This window comes from Lagopus muta, chromosome 10 (genome assembly GCF_023343835.1).
Source record: "Lagopus muta isolate bLagMut1 chromosome 10, bLagMut1 primary, whole genome shotgun sequence".
Lineage (NCBI taxonomy): Eukaryota > Metazoa > Chordata > Aves > Galliformes > Phasianidae > Lagopus > Lagopus muta.
Window position 1 is genome coordinate 3,923,693 of NC_064442.1, and position 21,818 is coordinate 3,945,510.

Sequence of the window (21,818 nt, forward strand, 5' to 3'; positions counted from 1 at the left end):
GTATTGTGTGTTAGTATAAAACCATTTTGATCTGCATGCCTCAGTTTATTTGGGGAAATCTATTTGTAGGTGTCCATCAAGCACTAGCACCTGCTCCTACTTTCACCTTGCATTTCACGTTCTCACCCTCCAGGCAGCCAGATGGCTGAATGTAAGCCCAAACTAAGAGGGATTTCCTCCTTTCTTTTGAAGGGATGGGTGCTCAGAGATTTATCAGTAATACAGTTGTACTTAAGCAGATCGAATCTGCCTGTGTTATAACAAGCAGCTACTCTAGTCCAGTCCCACTTGAGTTACCATTTTGCATTCCATGTAAAACCACTTTTCATTTCTTGACTTAATACTGAAATAACTTGTCTTAAAATGCCAATAACGAAATGGTAATGTAGTACGATTGTGCAATATCATTTCATATTAATTATGTTTAATAACGATGATCACAATGTAATTTGGAGCATGGACTGGCACCCTGTCTATGCTACATCCATACAAAATTTGAGTATTGGAAGCAAATGACCAGGCCCATGAGAGGCCTAATTAGTTCTTCAGAGAATCTACTTTACATGCCAGCCTGCGCTATCCATATTGATGTTAAGATATTATATAATCAGCTTTAGAAAAATGCAGCAGTCTGAAAGCCTCTTTTTATGTCCCTGTGCTCAACCACTACCCCAAGGAGAGCACTGGGAAGCAGCAGAATTTGACTGGAAAGCAGGCATTACTGCCGTGGCTGTTTTGGCATGAAAGATATGTAGAGCAATTGATCATCTTCAAATCAACTTTGTGAACCGTGTTCTCCACACCCTTCAGTGAGATCTGCAGTGCAGATTTAATAAAAGGAGTTAGGTGTTCAAATGGGGCAGTGAAATAACAGAACATACTATTTTAAGAGTTTGGAACATGGCCCAGTTCAGGAGTTGATTAAGTGGTCTCTCTTACTCTGTATGGGAATTGTGTTCCAGTTCAAACATCAGAGCTGCAGACACAAACCTGCAGTACCTTCTCTACCCTTGTATGGAAGAGGACATCGTTTATTACCTGTTTGAACACATATTTTTAAGACAACTCAAAGACAACAGTTTTTCCATCTGACAGACAGTGAAACCAAGAGGAACAGCGCTAGGTGCCTTTTATACTTTTATTAACAAAAAAGAACCCATAGGGCTCATATTAGTACAAAATACAATCATGTTCCTGGATGTTAAAGTTTAACAGCTTTTTTTTTTTTTTTAATTTGTCTCTCTTCAACTGTTTCACAGTTATCAAAGCAACCCCCCTGCTTATTGAACTTATTGTGCAAACATTATTTAAGGACCAATTTCTGCACTAAGCCAAGTGTCTGAGAGCAGAACTTGATCTTGTTTTCAACCCTCCTTTGAAGGACCATGTGTGCTTCCTAAGAAACACGTTTTAGTAGTTTTTTTGCAGCAAACAATCTAAGGCCACAGTTTATCTGCAAATAACGAAGAACAACTCACAGAGGAAAAAACAACAACAACAAAGCACATCTTTACCTTTCATCTTTTGTTTGCCTGACCATGTTTATACCAATCAAACAGCCGGATAACACACATCACCTATCAGGAATTAAAGTAAAAAAAACAAAACAAAACAAAGCCCCACAATCTTCTTAAAGGTAGTATTTTGAATTGTTAACATGCAAATTAGCATACAGCCACAGTACTTTTCAAGTAACCATAATGGTATCTGTTTAAGGAAATTATGCTTGTTCCCTTTCCAGGTGATATGTAAAAGAAAATCCTGCACTGAGTGTATGGGCACGCCAACACTGAAATAAAAGGCATGAGAGCTACATGTTGAGACTTAAGACAAGACATACTCATTTTGAGAGTGTCCTTTCTGAAACATGCACTCATTGGTTAAAGCTGCATTTGCCATAGATGACAATACTTCAGTTTGCAAATGAAAAATGTAACTGCAGTTTAGAAATGTGAATCTTCATCAGTATGTCTTTTACAGTGATGTAAGAGTGACTCGAGGTGAAGTGCTAGAAATCAGACAATGTAAGGAAGTCATACTAAAAGAAGACTAAAAATATATATCCGTATATGGTTGTAGAAAAATCCCTGCTTCTTGAATGAAGATTGATTTCATAAAAAGCATTCAAACTTCTTTAAACTGCAGTTACTGATGAAATGAAAGAAACTCAATTGCTATCCTTGTGATGATCAGAGAGTACAATGTTTTAACCACATGAAGCACCAGGTTTTATCCCAAAACCCTTCTGTAAGACATATGGAGTAGATCTAGCAGTTTGAGATTCCCTATAGTTTAAAGACTTGACTGTAAACATGCATACTGAGAATGCTGTGTTTCTGCTCCGTTAAGTCATCTGTTCATGCTGGATTACTTATTCCAATCGATGCTTGGCAGGAAGCAAACATTCTACTTTAAATGAAGGCAGCAAAGGGCCAAGTAATAAGATGTGCCTTCATTCTTAGCAGCAAAAACTTACTGTTCTACATGACCTGAGGAAGAAAACATTAAAATATTGCACAAAAAAACAAAACAGACAGCAAAAACAAACAAGGAAACATTAACAAAAAATAGGATGGATAGCAAATGACTAGTGCAGCCCCTGACAATAGATCTCTAGACAAAAATGCAGGAGTAATGAGAAGCATTGTGCCATTACCAAAGGATTTTGTTCCTCTGGTGTCTGCTTCCATTTCAATTGTATGCTATATCTTTTTGGGGTATATTTAAGCTTCTCTCTATGCTTTCCATCTCATTCACTAATCACAGAAACTGTTCAGGGTCCCTTTCAGGACCCTGAAGTATCTTGGAGCTTAAACAAGACTCTTTTTGGTCTCAGATCTGACCGTAAGTACATTTGCAGAACAGAGGTAGGCTTATAAAGGCTTCTGAATAAATAAGTATTGTCCATACTGTGAAGTACACCTGCTGCTGGCAAAAGGATCTTCCCTTGCCATGCTTCCTCTTATTACGCTACCCATAGGCTTAAGATGCAGAAAAAGAACAATACAGTAGAAAAGGCTAGAATAATTCCCTTAAGAAATCCCTTGAAAGAAAGCATAGTGCATAAGCTTACATCCAAGTTCAGTTTTCTTTTACATACTCTTATCTTTCACTCAATAAATGGTTGTCTTCATAATATTGCATAATAGCTGTTTTGTCATCCATGACATCTTTAGAATCAGTATAAGTTATTAAAACAGTACCACTTGGCAGGCTCTCATGAAATGAAAAGTTAAGCTGGAGTGAAGATTTCGCTCCACATTGCAGTAGTGTTCCATTCTTGGATGCACACAGAAGCCCCTTGAACACTGGGACATCTTATGAAACAATTTTCTTACCCCACATTCTGTTCTGCTACCCGTGCTCTACTAAGCAAATTCCCAACATCATCCTTACTTAAATTCTTCCAGAGTGTTCCATACAAAGTATACATTGATTTCTCTTCAGAAGATCCTCATACCTCCACTGTGTACTTTATGCAATACATCCACTTTTTTTAAAAAGCATTCAGTATTTCCCAGCTCTTCTCATGTACCCCAAGCAGAGCTGCTCCCACAGAATCTTCTGCGCAGGCTAATCCAGCAGATTCTCTTCTGCCATCAGACATTCTCATACCTCCCTCTCCATTTCTTTTGCCTTTTTTGTACGCAAACTGAAGTTGTGAAAAAGAAAACCGTCTCCTTTTTAGCTGCACTGTCAGCTGAAGCAGATAAGACATTCAACGCAGTGATCCTCATTACAAAGCCTTCTTCAAAGCATTAATGAAACAGGCTGAAATTCTTCTACATCAGTTGGATGTGGATCAACCTACAGGGAGAAGGAAGTCAGTAATTACTGCCTATAGTTCTTGCATCCCAATACTTTCCCTCTCCCATGTGACAATAAATACACATAAAGATTCAGCTGAGACTTTTCAAAAAAAGCTGGTTTTTTTTGAAGCTTGTTTGAAACCTGTTTTTTAATTATCATTATTTTTTACCTCTGAATAAAGAGGTGGAGGCTGAAACCGGAACTCTTGTATGTAAGCAAACACAGGACAACACAATTGTTCCTCACAGTCGATTGGTGGTGGATAAGCAGTAACATGTCTGGAGAACTCTTCCTCAGACACTACATCAGCGTAATTTGGTGGTGCTGAAACACAAGAGACAATGCTGTGAAATTCTGAAGTATTCTCTGGCAAGACAATATATGCATTACAATATCCTAGGACCATGAAAACCGTATATATCAAATATCTTACGCTGTCAGATTTTATGGAGTGCACTATATTCATAAATACTGCATCTGGAACCATGGCATTAGTATGCTTAAGTGATTCAGGAGTCATGCTACAGATGCTTTTAGAGCTACTCCAGCAATATATTGGTATTTTATGAAGGAATTTTTAGGTGCCTTAGTTCTAATTCCACTGCAAAAGTAGAACTCCTGCTATCAGAGGTTAGTTATTTCAAGATTTAGTTGAAGTCAGCTAGAGGTGAAGAGCCTCTTAAAGAGAGTTGGAGCTAGGGTATGCCCATCACTCCTCCTGGATTTTTAGTTAGATACACATGCCTTACTTCTCGTGAGTTGTACTTCAGTGGTCTACATCCTTTATTGATCTAGTTCTTGAACTGCCACTACTCCCTTCTTGCTGTAAACAGTATTACGTGGTACTGTAAAAAGTTCAATATATATTACCTTCAGGGTGTTCTGGCAGGGTTAAGGCCAGCCAACTCATATCCATACTGAACTGGCTGGTAATGCTGGAGTTTCTGCTTGAAAAGCCAATACATGGAATAGTGCCAATCACTAGAGGCATTTCGATCATCAATTTCTTAGCACCGGGAATATGGATATACACCTATGTGGCAACCCCCAAATAAGAGAAAAAGACATGATTAGATTCCATTCAACTACTGCTCCCAGAAGCTGCCATACTGCCTCTGTTGCAGATCATTTAGAAATTAGTTTCCTTCATCCCAAATATTTAAGTAACGTGCTGGCAGCTTTCATCATTTTTCAGTCATTTCCTTCCTTCTCTACCTTGTCTCCAGATGACATTTAAAAAAAAATCCAAAAGAGGTTGACTTCCAGTCCTGTCTTCCCACTTCTGAGGAGAACAACTAGAAGAACCCACTTAGTGAGAAATACCGTCCCCTGATAACCTCTGCAGGTCTTGAACTAAACTGCTGCTTCCCGCAGAAACATTTTCCTTATTACTCTTATCTTTCAGTTTCAGAATCTCCTTGTTGTTTTCAGTCTGTCACCTGCATATGACATTTATTGGCATTTACTGTTGCTCCCCAATTCAAAATTTAAGAACTCAGTAATGAAAATTCTTCTGTCCCCAACCTAACGTAGCTTTCAGCAGTGTTATACAATATTGCATTTGTAAAGAAAATCCATACTTACAGCTAATGAATATTCTACACGAATAATACAGCAGTCAAGTATAGAGGGGGATACAGGTGGGATTTTCAGAGTTTTCCCATTCCAGGTATCTGTACTCCCAGAGGCAATATGGTTTCCTCGCACATTGGCAACCATCTGACGGAAAGTTTTTGTCTTCCCACTGGCCAGGTACGTTTGTGTTTGGAAAATGGCAGCTTTTGGAACAATCAGGCGAGAAGAACAATTCTCGATTTCTGCATAGATTGGTATGGCTTCCCCTTAAAGCCAGAAAGAGTTCAGTGAGTAACTTGTGTTCACCAGCTTGCTTTTAGAAACATCAAAGCTGTTTTGCAGCATGTCCATCGCCCATGTACATCCCCCACCTTAAAACTGACAACAACACTTGCTAGTTTCCTCAACTAGTTTCTTTACAGAGTTGGCATCCAAGCAGAATTAAAGCCACTTACTACATTTTACGCATAAACAGAGATTCATTTTAAAACATTAAGCAAAATATGAACAAGTGCTAAAAGCTTTATTTGCAAACTACACACCAGTCTTCCTTCTATGCAGTACTAATTGCATTCCAGAACATTCCACTTCCTCAGTGTATCCAATATTATCAAGATGTGGAAGAAGCTGCTAACGCTCTTTCTTACAGAAGAGTAAACACCCAAATGGGACATGGAAAAACTCTACAGCCTCAGCCATGTATTTTATCCCCACTAAAAGCATCTTGTTCTTTATAACCAGATGTTCATGGCTTTTCCATTCAGTTTACTGTCAGGGCTCCCTTTCCATTGTTGCCTTTACAGGGATGAAAAAATCATCTTAGATGTTTAATACTCATGTCCTGAAGAGTGAAGACAGTTCCTCTTACCATTACAGTATCCCTTCCTCTCAATTTTGGCACTCAGAGACACTGGCCCAGAGGTGAAAAACCAACAGCCAACCATCTTCTCCTGACTTCTCAGAACAGGTGTCTATAAAACAAAGGTTTTTTTTCCATTTTATTGCATGAAGTTATCAATCACTTGAAGTTCAGTGTAATGCCTAAGAATCATTTAAATTAATTCTAAAATCCCCTTGGATTTGAATCTTTGTACTGCTCAATGGAACTGGTGTTTTGCCCACCACGTGAAATGGCAGCAAGTTTTGGCTATCTGAAGATAGGCCTGTTTTAAAGCACAAGTCTGCATTTAGAAGGTATCAAATGCAGAAGACAGAGACTGAACGTACTTGAATTAATGTTTCCAAAAAGACTGATTCAGTGCATTTATATAGGCATTCCTTTTTAAAAGTCTAAGGAAGAATTGCTGTATTTGTGCCCTTACGTAACCCTAGAGCAGAAAAATGCAGAATTAATTCCATCTGCAAGCAATAGTTAAACAGGTAAACTATTTTTGTCTTTGTGTATCTACTAAGAAAGGACAAATGTACACACGCTGAGCTAAGGCGATACATCTTTGTAACTTGTAATCCACACAAACCCCTAACATTTAGCATTGTGACAGAAAAACACAACATCCAGTTTTTCCAACTGTTCCAAAAACTTTCCAGTTCTTTTGGTGGATTCCTTGTAATCTACTATGAGCAATGGCTGCTGTACGACTCACTGCCCCCTCCTGTGCAATAGCCTGCTGTCAGCTCCATACTGTCCTTGCAGTAACCAGACAGGCCGTCTTCACACTCCTGACATACACTGATGTAAAAGGACTAGATTCTGCTTACAGATGTCACTGCCAAAGCAATTCTGTAAGTTCTAGCTCTGGAGAGATTAAAATGTAAGCACATAAAAGGAAGGAGAAAAATGTGCTGAAAACATCTCTTAGCTACGTTCATCATGATGAAATGTTAAAATTATCCTAGCGTTTTAAATAAAATAGAAATTACTCATTCACATTTAAATGAATAACCATTTAGATCCCGTTGCTATCATGAAAATGCAAGGTATAATTTTACATTATTTTCATAATACGGGCTGAGATAAAAGAATCCAGCTCGTTAGCATCTATCTTGCCTATTTTCTCATTACTTAATGCCTGATCTTTCTTATTACTCTACGGTATTTCTGGTGACTATTAGAAGCTCTGCATTAACGTGGCCAAATCTGTCACAAGGAAATAACTGAAAAGATCTCTGAAGCAGCTGCATGCACACACTTAATGTTAGAAAACGACATGCAAAATGGAAGGAGACGTAACATAATGGCCAGACCATAAATGACAGGCTGGGCATGATTAATACTCTTCTGTAATTACTGCTCCTCAACCTACTATTATTGAAGAGTTTGGGACACTGCAGCCGTGTGAATGTAGTTGCTCTGGTAAGAGTAACTACTTTAAGCTTGTGCATTATTATTATTAAGCATTTGTAGCCTGCATAACTTTTTGGCAAGAGCACCTCTGCCAGCAGGGTTGTAATCAATGGTATTAGAAAAAGAAAACCAACACAAAAAGCCAACAACCCTCTCTGTTTGCTATTCACACAACCTAAGATCATCTATTTATAGAGAAAAGCTTAGGGAGCTTACATGCTTTCAGAACTCGGGAACTGGCTCTCTAGAATAATGTGGAAATGTTTATAGCTGGATGGAACATGATTTTTTTTTTTTATTTTTAATTTCTGCAGTTGGCCTTAAGGGAGGAAAGGGCAGTGGAGGACCCTCTTACCAATAAAGCTGGTGAGTTGACATCGATATGGCTAATGACCTGAAGCTCTGTCTGTACGCTTTGATCAGGTGCTGCAGGTCTTTCCAGAATTGCTTTCACATAGTACTGAATACTGCCATACTTCCCAGTGAAAGAGGTCACCAGAGGTCTGAAACAGACAAAAGGATTACTGTAGGTTTGTAATTCAGTTCCAAACACGAACACTTCCTGTATACATAAACATTTACCAATTTACATCTTGTATTTTTAGGGCCTTAGGGAATCTGTAACAAAAGGCATGTCCACAACCCGGTGGTTGATTAAGACAAACATATGAAGCTGAGCTATCAGTTTGATATTAAAAAAAACATGAGTCAAATTACATTGAGTTAATTTTCCACAATAAGCAGTGTCCAGCTCAATCCCTTCAGGTTGTGTTATTTAACTTACTCTTGTGGGAGTTGAAAGCTGAAGGGAAATTCATGTCTTCCATCTAATAGAACTAAGCCTTCCTCACCTGCAGGATAAAAATGAATAGTGTATTTTAGTTACTCTGTAAATAGAAGTACAAAGCAGAGGCTCATACAAATTATAAACACCCAGATGCAAGGGACTGGTAGAAGTTTTTATTGATCCCAATGGGTTTTGGATTGGAGCCCACACTTCATTTATTCTGTAGTGCGACTTCAATGAAAAAAAAAAAAATAAATCAAGGAAACATGAAGTCCTTGAGTTTCAGTTCAGGACGTTGGCCAACCAATCCAAAATGGTTTCTGGAAAGCATACAGAAAGTTTCTTCTCCTTTTTAACAGGACAGTGATTAAGGAAGTGATTATCCCTCTGTAAGCGGCGCCAGTGAGCCCACCTCAAGTACAGCGCTCAGTTTTGGGCCCCTCACTTCAGGAAGAATACTGGACTGCATCCACAGAAGAGCATCAAAGCTGGGTGACGGGATTAGAACACAAGACATGTGAGGAACGGCTGAAGAAGCAGAGGATGTTCGGTCTGCAGGAGGCTGAGAAGAAACCCGACATGCCCTATAACAGCCTGGAAGGAGGGCACAGCAAGGTGGGTGTCGGTCTCTCAGGTGATAAAGAGATAGGATACAAGGAATCAGATTAAGTTGCACCTAGGAAAGTTTGGGTTGGCTGTCAGGAAGAATTCCTTCGTGGAAAGGCAGTCAGGCACTGAACAGGGCAGCTGGAGTGGCCATCCCTGGAGGTATTTGTGAGGTGTGGATGCGGCACCAAAGGCCAGTGGTGGCCTCCAAGGGTTGGTGTCAACCAGACGTGTTGACCTTAAGGGTCTTTTCCACACACAGTGACTCCACAATTCTGCGCCTGCAGCTAATCCACTTTTTTCAATTAAGCTACCTTCTGCACTGAAAAGCTGCAATTTAAGGCCAGGGTAATGAAACGTATTTTTATTAATCGATGTAATATTAATATAACCATCGAGGGCCTGCCGTCACAGCGCTCCCAACGGCCCGACACTTCCCCGCAGAGAAGCGCTTACACAACGCCGTGTGCTGCAAGTGCTCGGCGCTGCCGCGGGTGGCACAACGCGGCTCCGTCAGCCTCCGCACGCCGCTGCCTCGCAGAGCATCGGGGCGCCGCTGTGAGAGGAACAGGCGAAGAAACCTGCCGGCCCTCGGGGCTGCGGTCCCGCAGCGTCGCCCCCGCCGCCCCGCTCACCTTCGGCCGCGCTCTGCAGCAGGCTCTGCCGGACGTCCAGGTAGCGCACCTCAGCCTCCCGCCGCGGCCCCGCCGCCGCCTCGGCCCCGCAGGCCCCCGCCGCGCCGACGGATCCCGCCGCCTCGCTCCAAGCGACTCGGGCCCGGCCCGCCGCCTCCAGGCGCAGCCCGCGGAGCGGCAGCGGTCCCGCCAGCTCCAGCAGCACCCGGCCTGACACCGTGTCCCCGCTGCAGTAGCCGCCGCGCCGGGTTTCGTCCTGCAGCACCAGGGCCAGCGTCTTCACTTTCCCGCCGGCCCCGGGGCCCGGGCCCGGCCCGGCCGCCGCCATCGCTCCCCGGCTCCCGGGGAAGCCCGCGGCCGCCGTCGACGGTAGCTTTAAAATCCGCCTGTCTCCGCCGGCGCCCGCAGCGGATAGTCCCGCCCCCCAGCCGCGCCTCATTGGCCGCCGCCCGGCCGCTCGCCGCGCCATTCGTTGCGGGTGACGCTCGTTTCCAGGCGGGCGCACGGCCGGAGTGCGTCACGCTGCGTGATCGCTGCGGCGGAGCCAATGGATTGCAGGCGGCCGCGCGTGGACAGCGTCCTGATAGGTGAGAAAACTACAGCTGCCCGGACGGGGGACCAATGGTGGGGTACGGCCACCACGTGTACAGCTCGTGGATAAACAGGCAGGGATGGGGCGGGGCGAGAGGGACGGGGCGGGGCAAAACCGAGAGGGGGGCGGGGCGCGGGGCGCGGAGCACCAGGGCGTGAGGGGCACGTGGCGGGCCCTCCTGCTGGCCTCCGCCCGCGGAACTGTCCTGGTTCTGGCCGTGCGGCAGCCGAGCGGCTGTGGGGAAGCCGGGGCCACCCGGTGAGCCTCAGTTCCTGCCTGCGGGCTGAGGTGGGAGCACAGAGTTGTGGGCTCGGCCTCTCTCCGTGGGTAATGGCACTCACAGGGAATGGAAACAGGGCGAGATGGTGCAGTGTAATGTGTTCCCCATTTGACCTAAAAGCTTGGGAAAACCCACAGCTCTTCAGTGGTGAATGCATGTATGCCAGGAGGGGAGCAGGCCAGCCATGCAGTGGTGTGGCCCTGTGCCCCAACCCCAGCCACAGCCCAGCACCTCACAAAGCCAAGTGCCCTCCTGGGCCAGCTGGTTTACTGAGTGTAACGTTTCTGCGTGAGGTTTCCTGTTTCGTGGTTGCCCAATGCTTCTTCTTGAAAGAATGAGTTGCCCGCGTCTACGCTGGTGACAAAGAAGTGGAGCTTCCGAGTCAGCTCTGTGCTTGGGGCTTCCATTATCTTCTGCTTCCTGCGTCATTACATCCTGGTGAGCCCAGGAAGGCACCAGCTCGGCGCTTCCCCGCTGACTCAGGTAATTACTGGAATTATCAAAAAATGTTCTCTGTAGTCAGAGCCTCGGCTTTTCAATAACTGACATGGCAGCATCAGCGTTCCTCGCCATCCGTGACATACCTCTGTGACATCCTGTCCTATGAAACGTAGCCTTTTGTTTAGGTGCTTCTGTGGTGGTGTCATTGCTGAAGGCCATGTAGGCCTTTAGAGCACCTTTCATTGCTACAAGTTGGCATTAATCAGCAACCACATGGGGAAAAGGAACCAGCTTGTAGATGGAGTGAATTCACTGACTGTGTCTGGAAGCATGGCCACAAGTTCCTCAGCTCACACTGAAGGTGTAACTAAAGGAACTAACACCGCAACGACTGCACTGAAACACATTTTAGATATTCGTGTACCTTTATGCTTTCTGAATTAGTTTTTAGAAAAACTACAAACGTTGCATCACGTTTGGGATGTGTGGTTTATTAAATCTTGCTATCTTTGTTATTTTTAGTTGATTTAAATTAATGCTGCTTGAGTGTCCAGCATCTAAACCTCTTCCTAATATCCAGGTCTTCACATTAGCAAGCATCAGATTTCCTTTGTAGCAAGCTAACAGAATGTGTTCAGGTAGGTCTGTATGCTGATTATTTATTTGTTGAATTTGCTTGCATACAACACAAATGACTTCCTGCAACTGATTTTGAAAGTACAATGAATGTAAGGAAAAACACCAAAACCTTACATTCCTGTTCTTTTTCCATATGTGAATTAGATCCTCCATGAAAGTAATCACTGTCTTATGGATATTGTATGGCTGTTAAAATTTTGCTTCCCTTCATTTTTTTCTAAGTGCCAGTAGGCTAGACAAGGAAAGAAATACACATAGACATGCATATGAAACAGTGCATTATACAGAATTCGAGTTTAAAAACTTGAATGATTTGAACAACTAGGTCAATGAGGACACCATCCCTGGAGGTGTTCAAGGCCAGACTGGATGTGGTTCTGGGCAGCCTGGTCTAGTATTAAATGGGGAGGTTGGTGGCCCTGCATGTGGCAGGGGGGTTGGAGCTTCATGATCCTTGAAGTCCCTTCCAACCCTGGCCATTCTGTGACTCTCTGACACAGTACATAAGAATGCTCACTCACAGTCAGATGTTGTCTTTTGCAGATGCTTGTTTCTCCTTCAATATACATTTTTTTCAGAACAGTTCAAAGACCATAACTTCCTTGTTGAAATTATCATGGCATGACTACTTTTCATAGAATCAGAAATAGAATGGCCTGGGTTGAAAAGGACCACAGTGATCATCTAGTTTCAACCCCCTGCTATGTGCAGGGTCACCAACTGCCAGACCAGGCTGCCCAGATCCACATCCAGCCTGCCTTTGAATCTATCCCTGAGAATTTTTTCTTGTGTGTGAGGTGTTTTAGCTGACCAACAGAGTGAAGTTACAGCACAGATAATGGGAAGTGCTATCGCTGTTTCAGTGTCTGATAAGCCAGAAGGAAGGAACAGAAGATGAACACTCAGTGTGGGTGTATGTGTGTGACAGGATGCATGTGTGTGTGTGTACATGTGTGAAAGAGCAAGAGATATACCAAAGTACTTGATTATACTTTGTCACTTATTTTGCTTCTTTATTCAGGGCCATGTACGAAATAGCTGTTTGGGCAACCTAATTGTCAGGTTTGACTGTAAGAGTAAAGAATACAAAAAGAAAAGCCCTAAAAATGAATCTGTGATCAGCTCCTACCCTGAGGGTGAAGGGACTAAAAGAACATCTACAGCTGCTGGCAACATCCTGCTTTGATGGTTAATTGCCTCTTGCGGTCAGATCACCGAATGTAGATGGGCCTGGCTGATTAAGTTTCTAGGTATAACAATTATGTCCAATTCATCTCAGTGCATGTATTTGAAAATAGGCTCGCAGGGCTCGAACTTGTCAGAAGAGCTTTGAAGGTATCACATAGATTTTTGAGTCTCCATGCAGAAGACACAAACCCGTGTTCTGTACAATATTCAAGATGAGAAGTGGTCTTAACAACAGTGACCTCTGCCAAGAAGGTCTCTATTTTGGGGGTGTCAAAGCAGTGACTGGGAAAGAAGTGAAAAACTTACTAGATAGAAGCTGAAACAAGGTTCCTGAGTCATGCACCAGCACAAGGAGGTTATCATTCAACTTTCCTGATCTTTAACCTTTAACCTTTAGCCTGACAGTTTTAAGAGAGCGAACCTGAAGGAGGAGTTTGAGAAGTGTTTATAAACACTGCTGCTAACAGCTAATTTACAAACTGGATGTGAGATTACTGTACTGTAACATCCACTCAAGTGTCCTTTCTTATCCAGTACCAAACATGGTAGACAAAACAGTAACTACACAGCTGTATATTTCAGTGGAAGAGCCATGAGATACGCACTACCTGAATGAATGTCTCACAAATGCAGTTAACAACAGCTGTGTAAGCAGTTGTATAAACTACATATACTGGCCCAGAACTCAAAAATAGCATGTAAATTTCATATTGACATTAATTCTGCATGACTGGGAGGGTTCATCCATGTACTCAGACCTTTATCTGCAAATAGTCTCAACTATGCAATGCTTCCTGCTGAAAGAAGGTATTAAGTTCTACAAAAGCTCTCAGAATGTAGGGCCTTTTTACAGACATTTAGAAATCCTCTTTCTGGATTTGTCCATGGAGTCAGGACAGAGAAGGATGAGGGACAATTCCTTTCTTTTCCTAGTTCCTATCCTTTTACCAGTGAAATCCTTTATCAGTGTTCTGCCAAAAATGCAGTCCTGGAATGGAGTATGAATTCTCTGTGGCGCTCCCAGTCAGCACAGGAAGGCGACAACTGGGTATTAGTGACACTTGCTGTCACACACAGTCTTCTACTGCTTTTATTCTATTACTAGTAATTGAAAGGTCAGCCAAATTTTTCTTAGACAATTAAGTGACATTTACACATAGGAGAGTGCAAAGAGCCAGAGATTCATTTCCAAATGCTGCTGCAAACACAGTCTGATATGTCACCACTGCCAAGGTATGAATACCATTGAGCATATTTTTAAGACCTGTGCTGTATGTGGTCCATTTAGAAATGCAACTACTGCTGTACTGGCCCAGGAGTCTATCAAGGTGCAGATTTTATCTTGACAAGTGTTTCTTCATGCAGCCTTTCAAACAAAGCAGAATCCTCGCGAAGGGCAAAAGTCCAATCTTAGTACAAGACTATGTCTGGAAATGGAAAATCACAAGTGACAGTAGGACTGCCAGGGGTAGAATATGTTGCACTCCATCGGTGGCTGAGAACCGAACTGTCAAGGCTCCTGCACTGAGTGCTTGGACGTAGTTCTTTGCTATGATTACTTTCAGGAGGAGAGAGTGTTGAGAGGATGATTGGAGAAAAGAGGTGAGGTGCAGACAGTTGCTTCGTCCTTCAGCAGCAGTACAGTACCAGCGTGCTCCCTCCCCTCACTCCCAGATGAACAATCTGGGAGGTGGCTGCAGCAATACCGCCACAGGACAAGGATCCCCAAACCAGTTCTGTGCCCAGTGTGCCAGGGTTGCAGTCCAACATGTGAGGATTATGTTGTTTCGTGCACTGGTAAAGAATACGCTTGTGCAATCTGCTGTTTGCTTAAATACTACGTAGTGGATCAGATTGCTGGGTCGGTTACAACTAGTTCTCTTACACAAAATGATCTAAATCCAGCACTGTTTGGATGGCACAGGATTGTTTGAGGGTGGCTTTGAATGCTTACAACTACTACAGGTCCTGCAAGAAGCACAAGTAGATTAGAATGTGGTTATAACGTCCCTCCATCCTGCTGCCCCCTGAGGACAGAACGATTTCTAGGGCTTACTGGCATCAGCACAATTTAAGTGGCCTTCTGGAAGAGCTTCCTACAACTGTGAAGTGTACCCTTCTGCATCTTAGTGACTCTGACTTCAAAGCAAGATGGTCAGAAATGACCCTAGTAATATCAGACAAAGAAGGATACAGGTTTCTCTTGCTGATCCAACACTGAAACAGCAATTGCATTATTCATGTGTGGCTCATGGTTTGGTGCTCAGGCTCAAGGGAATGCATAACCAGAAAGTAGATGGGGAATTAAACTCATTTGGGTTCTTATTTATGTGCTGGTGTAGTTGTTTCCTGTTCTTGGCTGTAATTTGAGGGTTTTGATGGTATTGTAAAGTGCGTGTTTTTACACTTAGGCTGAAAAAGTTTGAACTTGAGATGAACCCAAATCTCATACCAGAAAACCTCATGCTGAAAGGAAATGCAAGTCTGGATCTGAACTCATCCTTTGTTAGAGCATTCTTGCAAACAGGAATGTGTGTGTTGTGGTGACGCTTCAACCGTACCAGTTCACACCAAGCTCTGTCGTGGGTTCATATCACTGCAAAAACACAGATGGCATATCCAGCATCTTTTAAAGACAGTTCCTAGCGCTCTATTTGCTGGACAGAATCTGCTTGAAGAAGTCTCCCTCGGGGCTATGTGTGGCTCTCAGCATGGCCTGGCACTATAGCAATGATCAGATGTAGATGTGTTCCATGTGAAGCAGTTGGTTTATTTTATTTATTTATTTATTTATTTATTTATTTTGCAATGCCATTTCTGATTGCTGCTGTTGTTGCCCAGGCTTAGGAAAGAGATTGCTTCAGCAGAATCTGAAGATAATGGAACACTTTATGCCAACAGGGAACATAGGGTGAGAGCTACAATGGATGGGAACAGGAGTCAGCAGCCTGAGATAGCATGAGTGACTGGCAGGACAGGAAGCAGTTTGGGATCACGGTTGAGCTCTGCTAGTGGAAATGTATGCTTTGACATACAACAGCATTACTTGTTTTTTTCCTGCTTTTTTAAGCACGATTTTCAATGTAGACACAGTTTTTATCCTTAAATTGATGCATGTGTCATGAGGTGTTTAAGCTCAATGTCGGATTGTTGGATGTTGTAAGAGAAAGAATGATGTTAGGAAAGTTGTGGAAATGCATTCAGATACTCTGCCTTCTATGCCTTGGGTAGTTGAAGTTGCTCCATGATGTGGAACCTCTTTCCCTGTAGCACCATGGGAGGGCTGGGTGTTAAGCCCCCCTAGTTAACCCAGTATCACAAACTACTAAGTTTTCCTGGAATGTTTTGGATCAAGCTTAAAGACCAAATTAGTATTTCAGTCATCATGTAATTACAGTGAAGGAGAATGAAGGAAGATGGCACCATCACTGGCAAGGTCTCTAGAATTGGGATTTCCCCATGTGGCCCTATTTAGAAATTTACCCTGGCTAGCAGAAGGTGTAAAAACAGAACACCCCCCCTTCTTTCCCTAAACCTTAGTGACCAGGATAACTTTGGACTTGTAAGCATATTCTTGGCGTCACAAGAAAGGACACCGAGTTCCTGCCCCCTGTGCTTTCAGGGAAGGCAAAACAGCCCACTGGTGGAAGTTGACTGACAAACCCAGGGGACAAAATCCTCTTACATTCACCAGTAACCTGCTGATGCTGCAAGGCATTAAATCTAATTATTGTCTTAGGGCAGAGCTACACCTTTATGAGCGTGTCCCATTACAGAAGGGAGCCTGAATCTCTCAATTCATTTCAGAGGCCCTGGGGAGACCATGATGATGCCCTCCCCATTCCTCTGCATGCAGGAAAACTGTCACAAACACTGGATGATGTAGGCTACAAGGATCCTAGATGGATCATAGAATCACAGAATGGCTTGGGTTGGAAGGGACCCCAAAGATCATCAAGTTCTGAGAATGTTGCCTTAAAGGTTCAGGAGATGGTAACAATTATTCTTTCTTGTGACCTCTGACTTCATTCATTTTGCTGCGAGGAAATCATGGCTTGATTCCGAACAGAAAGTACTACTGCTATTTTCTAAATATTCAATCATTGTGTTGCTACTTTGCAGGGGGTGGAACTACTTGTACAACTATGAATTCTAGCTGTTTTTTAGCTATTATTTTTTTCTAGCTTCTCTCACAAACCTTTCCATTGAAAAGTTGAAATATTTGAATCTCGGCCCATTTCCCCAAACCTCACCTTTAATGTTACAACTTTACCAGCCGGTTCTTTATTTGCTTTTTAAACCATTAGTAGGCTGACAGCATTTGAAAAATATTTAAACAATTACTGGAGAAATTCCTCAGTAACCAGTGCAAGCTGTGAGTAGAACAGAAATGAAAAAGCTTGGCTGACAAGAACTGGTTAAGCATGCATTTGCTTTTAAAATAAAGCGTATGAATTCTTAAGTACTAGGGCTTATTATTTCAGTTGTTGCATGTATATTTATTGTCTGTGTGCTACAGACATATATATGCAGCTATGCACATATGCACCAATATAAAAGAGAATGTGCAAAATTCACTTGCTGCAGTAACTATTGTGGAAGCCAATAATGGTTGGCTAGCTGTGAAAAGCATGGGAGATAAGAACATGCTTACTATTAATACTGTTCATTTTTAGAAGTGCACACAATGGGGCTCCTATTTTGACATTTTCTTCTGAAATATGAAGTACTAGGCATTGTCAGAGCCAGGATACAGGGCGAGATGGACCTTTAACTGCCTGCTGTAGTGATTCTTATCTCACTTTATGGGGTGAATTAGAATTCTTTGGATCAATGGATGTACACTGTCTTTTCTTGTATCAGAATAACATTACACATCTTCTTGTCATTATAACACACTGCAAGATTTTTTTCAATGATAATGACAAGAGCACGTCAATCATAGGAATTTCATAGTGGGAATTTGCTTCTTATTACATCTTCCACCTGGCAACATTTCCCATTTTTTCTTCTTGAATTACCATTCAGAAGTTGGTAGCAAAATGTTTGGGATTTAAAAAAGAGGAAACCTCTCTCACTTGGCTGCCAGCAATGGTACATAAGTTACACAGGCATTAACTTCTCCTCTACATCCATGGTTATAAAAACGGCACGGGCAAAGCCCACACCTTGTTCTGCTTAGATGTCTGCTCAGATCAAAGCTCTTCCCTGGTAGACACTATTGTTGGAAAACATTAGTATGCACTACCTGTATTTTTCCATGTTCAAAGGAAGCAATCACAGAGCACTTCATTTATTTTACGACGAGCTCAGTAAATGCTGCACTACTGCCATTCTGCAACAAATGTATTTTCATGTAGAGGTATATCTTTAACAGATTCTTTTTGAACTCTAGGAAGTGTGTGATATTTTTATTTTGCATAATGAAGACTGAACACTTAGAAAATTTGATTATTTTAAGGCCTGTAATTCCCTTTAGACTTTTTATTAACTGGGAATTTATTCTGTGTAGACAAGTTCTTCTAGACCCACTGTTAGACCCTGGTCTCAGTATATTATCAAGGAAGATGCTGACTAATGGTGTCCACAGGATCTGAAATAACGTGGATTACAGAAGATGCCAATTGTGCACCAGGAAGTTTTCTCTCATAAAGAGCAGACTTAGCTCCTGTGTTGATGGGGCAACTGAATTTAGGTGGCTGAAGTTAGCAAACAGAATCAGCATCTCTGGAGAGGCACATTTTCAAATATATCTCAGGCACTGCTATGCATTCACAGCTCAATCTCACTCCACCTCAGTGCAATGTAAGCGTCTAAGTTAGGAAGATGTTCTTAGACAAAAGGTGTCTCACCACCTCAGTTTAGCACATTACTTTTATTTTGGGCATTCCATGCATTTTTTGCTCAGGACTGTTCGTCCTTACAAATGACTATTTTGAAAACAATTACAACTGATTAGTCTCAGTTCTCATACTTCGTTAATCTGTAAAACTTCCCAAGTAAAATGGTGACTTAATTGCAGCATTTTGCACCTTGGTATTAACTGTGTGTTAACTGTACTCATGACCAATTCAAAAATCAAAATAGAAACTTTGTAATGATCTCCTTTTACAGTTTGGGTTATGAGAAGCTGAGAATTCCCTTAGGCTTGATTGATAAAACATGGCATTTGTCCTATTCCTAGGATGATGTTCAGCAAACTTTATGACAGAGGGAAACAGCTGGTAAAGTGGGTTCATGGAAAGGTGAAGGTAATATAGACATAAAAAACAAGAGGATAATGATTTTAAAAGGGATAATAGTTGTAATAACACCATTAACCTTTTGCTTCAAATTATTGAATGTGGGGTCTCTTCAGCAGGCTAATCAAAGGTTTTCATTAAGTGCAATGCAAGAGGAAGTGGCAATATACAACCTGAGGTGATTTTTCCCCTCTTACAATTATTCACTATCAAACTCACAGTGGAAAAAAAAAAAAGAAACAGTAACCCTCTGGCTGTTGAAGACCCCTAGAGGCTGACTTACTTTCAGAAGAAACAAACTCCTTCTTCCTGCTTTCTAAGAGCTGCATTTTACAAGGGAAAAAAAAAAAGAAAAAATAATTTGTTTGAGATAGATTGAAAATTAAACTCAGAGACATAAACAGGTAGTGAAGTGCTGCAGGGCAAACAGAGTGTCAGTACAGACCAGCTGCAGGCTGCCTGTGTGGAGGTACCATGTGGAGGAGGAGGATCAGCAGCAGGGACTGACCTGCATGGCAGTGTGTGCACTGCACAAAGCTGTGCACTTCACCCCAGCTGCTCTGCTGGGCGCCAGGACAGGCACCTGATTGCAGAGATCTGTGGTGATCACCTGGGATGGGTGAAGCTCCATGCTACGCTGCCCAGCTCACTTCTGGTATTTCAACAGCTAATTCTGTCTGAATAGGAAAAAGCCTGCCTTTCCCTCTTTCGTTTTACATGTGTGCAGGGTTGGCTAGCAGAGGCAGGCTGTGCTTTGACAGTTTATTCAAATGTTAAAAGGCAAATGCATCGATGGTGGAAAATTGCCACAGATGATAGAAAAGCTTCTGGTGACTTGATGGAATTATTCAGGAATGTGTCTGGTTAGGCAAATCTCTGTCGCATCGTTTCACAGGCGGAGATCTTTACTGTTTACTTAGGGCATCTGTCGAAGGTGTGCATTAGGGCACCTCTGGCTGGAAACCTGCATTCTGTATGCAATCAGCAGGGAGAAAATCACCAAGTTAGACACGTACAGCAGGATTGTCTGACTAGCTTGCTATGTGTCGTGTCAATCTAGTATGAAAGGAGTAAGTGTAAAAGGAAGTTTGCACTGCTCCTCACTGACAAAACCCCATACTATTAACAGCCCCCTTCTGTGGAATCAGAAGATGGTGAAAGACTTGAGGAGCAGTGTGCCTTGAATTTGAATTAGCCAGACTGAATTTAAAATCAACAAGCTGAAAGGGCCTGAGATAACAAGTCGGAACATTCAGGGGAAATGAGAACTGTTCCGGGAACTAAAGGTGGAAGAAATACTACGACACATTAAAAATATTCAGCAAGAAAAGAGGCCCCTTTTCTTTTCCTCGACACCTTTTCTTAGAAGTCATCTATAACCAGAAACCTTTTCCAGACACTTTACCAGGCTGTTTTTAGTAGCTGAATCCTTTGTTTCAAAACCACCCATTGATTCAGTGCCCTAAGAGAGGAGTAATTAAGGAGATCCTGCCCACTGTATGGATGTATGAGATAGAGAAGACAGAGGGAGAAAGGGAAGTTAATTTTTCCAAAGCTAGTTCTCACGCCACACATGAGTCTGCTCTGTTCATCTTCTTACTGATCTGTTCATTTCCACGTGCACACATGCTGATACACATATGTATGTATTCCTGAAGGATAATGAACTGTTTAGGCAGTACTTTGTCAGAATGTCATTTAAGGAGTTACATCTTTTTAATGCTCAGTAGTTTAAGCAAACTCCAAGGATCTTACTCGGCAATAAACCCATTAAATCATCTTAAATACCATGTCATAATGACAATTTGATGCCACCAGATGTGACACTAGGGATTTTTTTTTAAATGCTTTCCTGCAGATACAGCTTTCTGAATTTTAAATTCTCTAGCTTGTTTGCACAGCTGTTAGATCACAGAACTCTGCCATCTTTTTGCCTTGCATCAGTTATTCACTAAACTGTGTGTGGTGTGTCTACAAACTCACTACATCTAAAATGTTTAGGCTCAGACCCATTTCACCCTCATAAGGACTTGATAGTTGGGCTTTACATGAGCGGGTATATGAGTATTAAAATCCAAGAGCAGTATCCATTCCAGCTCCCTCATGGGGAGATTTCAGAGATGCAGGCAGAACACTGCCTCTCACATATCTTTAGCTGCTTAGCACCTTGGATCTATGAAGAATACAGACACCTGGTCCCTTTTCCCTGCTTTTCTCATATTGTCAGCCAAAAAAGGCAACCACATCAGTAGTATGGCACCACTTTGACACAAGAGAGACTTGGAGATTGAACACGTTAGCAAGATGGTTCAGGAGTCTGAAATGATCGCACACAAATAATTATTTTGCACAATGCATGTTTAAGTAGTGGAGAAAGATATGGGAGGGTGCAGAAAAACTGGAGGCCAACAACAGAACTATGCAGAATGAGCAGCAAGCTGAATGGAGGATAGATTATTCGCTGCCCCTGAAACATGGTGGTCTGGACCAACCTTTAATCCCAAAATCCCTTATTTCTGGTTCACAGAAAGGAGCAGACTCTTGAGGAACAATCTCTCTCTTCTCCTGACCACCAGTGCTGGACCAAAGTCAGGATGGGGGCCTTGGCTGTGATCCGCTGTGTGAGTGACCATGTCTGGGCTTCTTGTCACGCTGTGCCTGTGGGTGGGTGAGCGCCATGTGATGTGATGTGACAAACGTGGCCACTCTTCCTCTGAG

General features: G+C 42.5%; 2 protein-coding genes across 2 annotated transcripts in view; one reads left to right on the forward strand and one right to left on the reverse strand.

Moving 5' to 3' along the window:
- The window catches only part of LOC125698371 (protein FAM169B-like), a 262,140-nt gene that overhangs the window by 196,376 nt on the left and 43,946 nt on the right, over nt 1-21,818 (forward strand). Inside the window, exons 17-18 of the mRNA XM_048956594.1 lie at nt 8,005-8,056; nt 8,837-9,092. The gene's annotated coding sequence lies outside the window, so the exon portion shown is untranslated. The remainder of the gene's footprint in view (nt 1-8,004; nt 8,057-8,836; nt 9,093-21,818) is intronic.
- Nucleotides 1,076-10,279, reverse strand: ARRDC4 (arrestin domain containing 4). Its single transcript, XM_048956593.1, has 8 exons — nt 9,719-10,279; nt 8,475-8,541; nt 8,046-8,193; nt 6,254-6,356; nt 5,395-5,651; nt 4,681-4,843; nt 3,980-4,134; nt 1,076-3,807 (listed from the first exon to the last, which is right to left on the reverse strand). The coding sequence occupies exons 1-8, from the start codon at nt 10,185-10,187 to the stop codon at nt 3,751-3,753; spliced, it is 1,419 nt and encodes a 472-aa protein (XP_048812550.1). The 5' UTR covers nt 10,188-10,279; the 3' UTR covers nt 1,076-3,750.

Bases quoted from the DNA above. Each gene is read 5' to 3' on its own strand.
- ARRDC4 (XM_048956593.1), bottom strand. From the start codon at position 10,187: ATGGCGCGGCGAGCGGCCGGGCGGCGGCCAATGAGGCGCGGCTGGGGG. The intron at 6,357-8,045 runs GTAAGAGGGTCC...TTTGTTTTATAG, and splicing joins TCAACTCACCAGCTTTATTG to ACACCTGTTCTGAGAAGTCA. The intron at 4,844-5,394 runs GTAAGTATGGAT...GTTGCCACATAG, and splicing joins GTGTAGAATATTCATTAGCT to GTGTATATCCATATTCCCGG.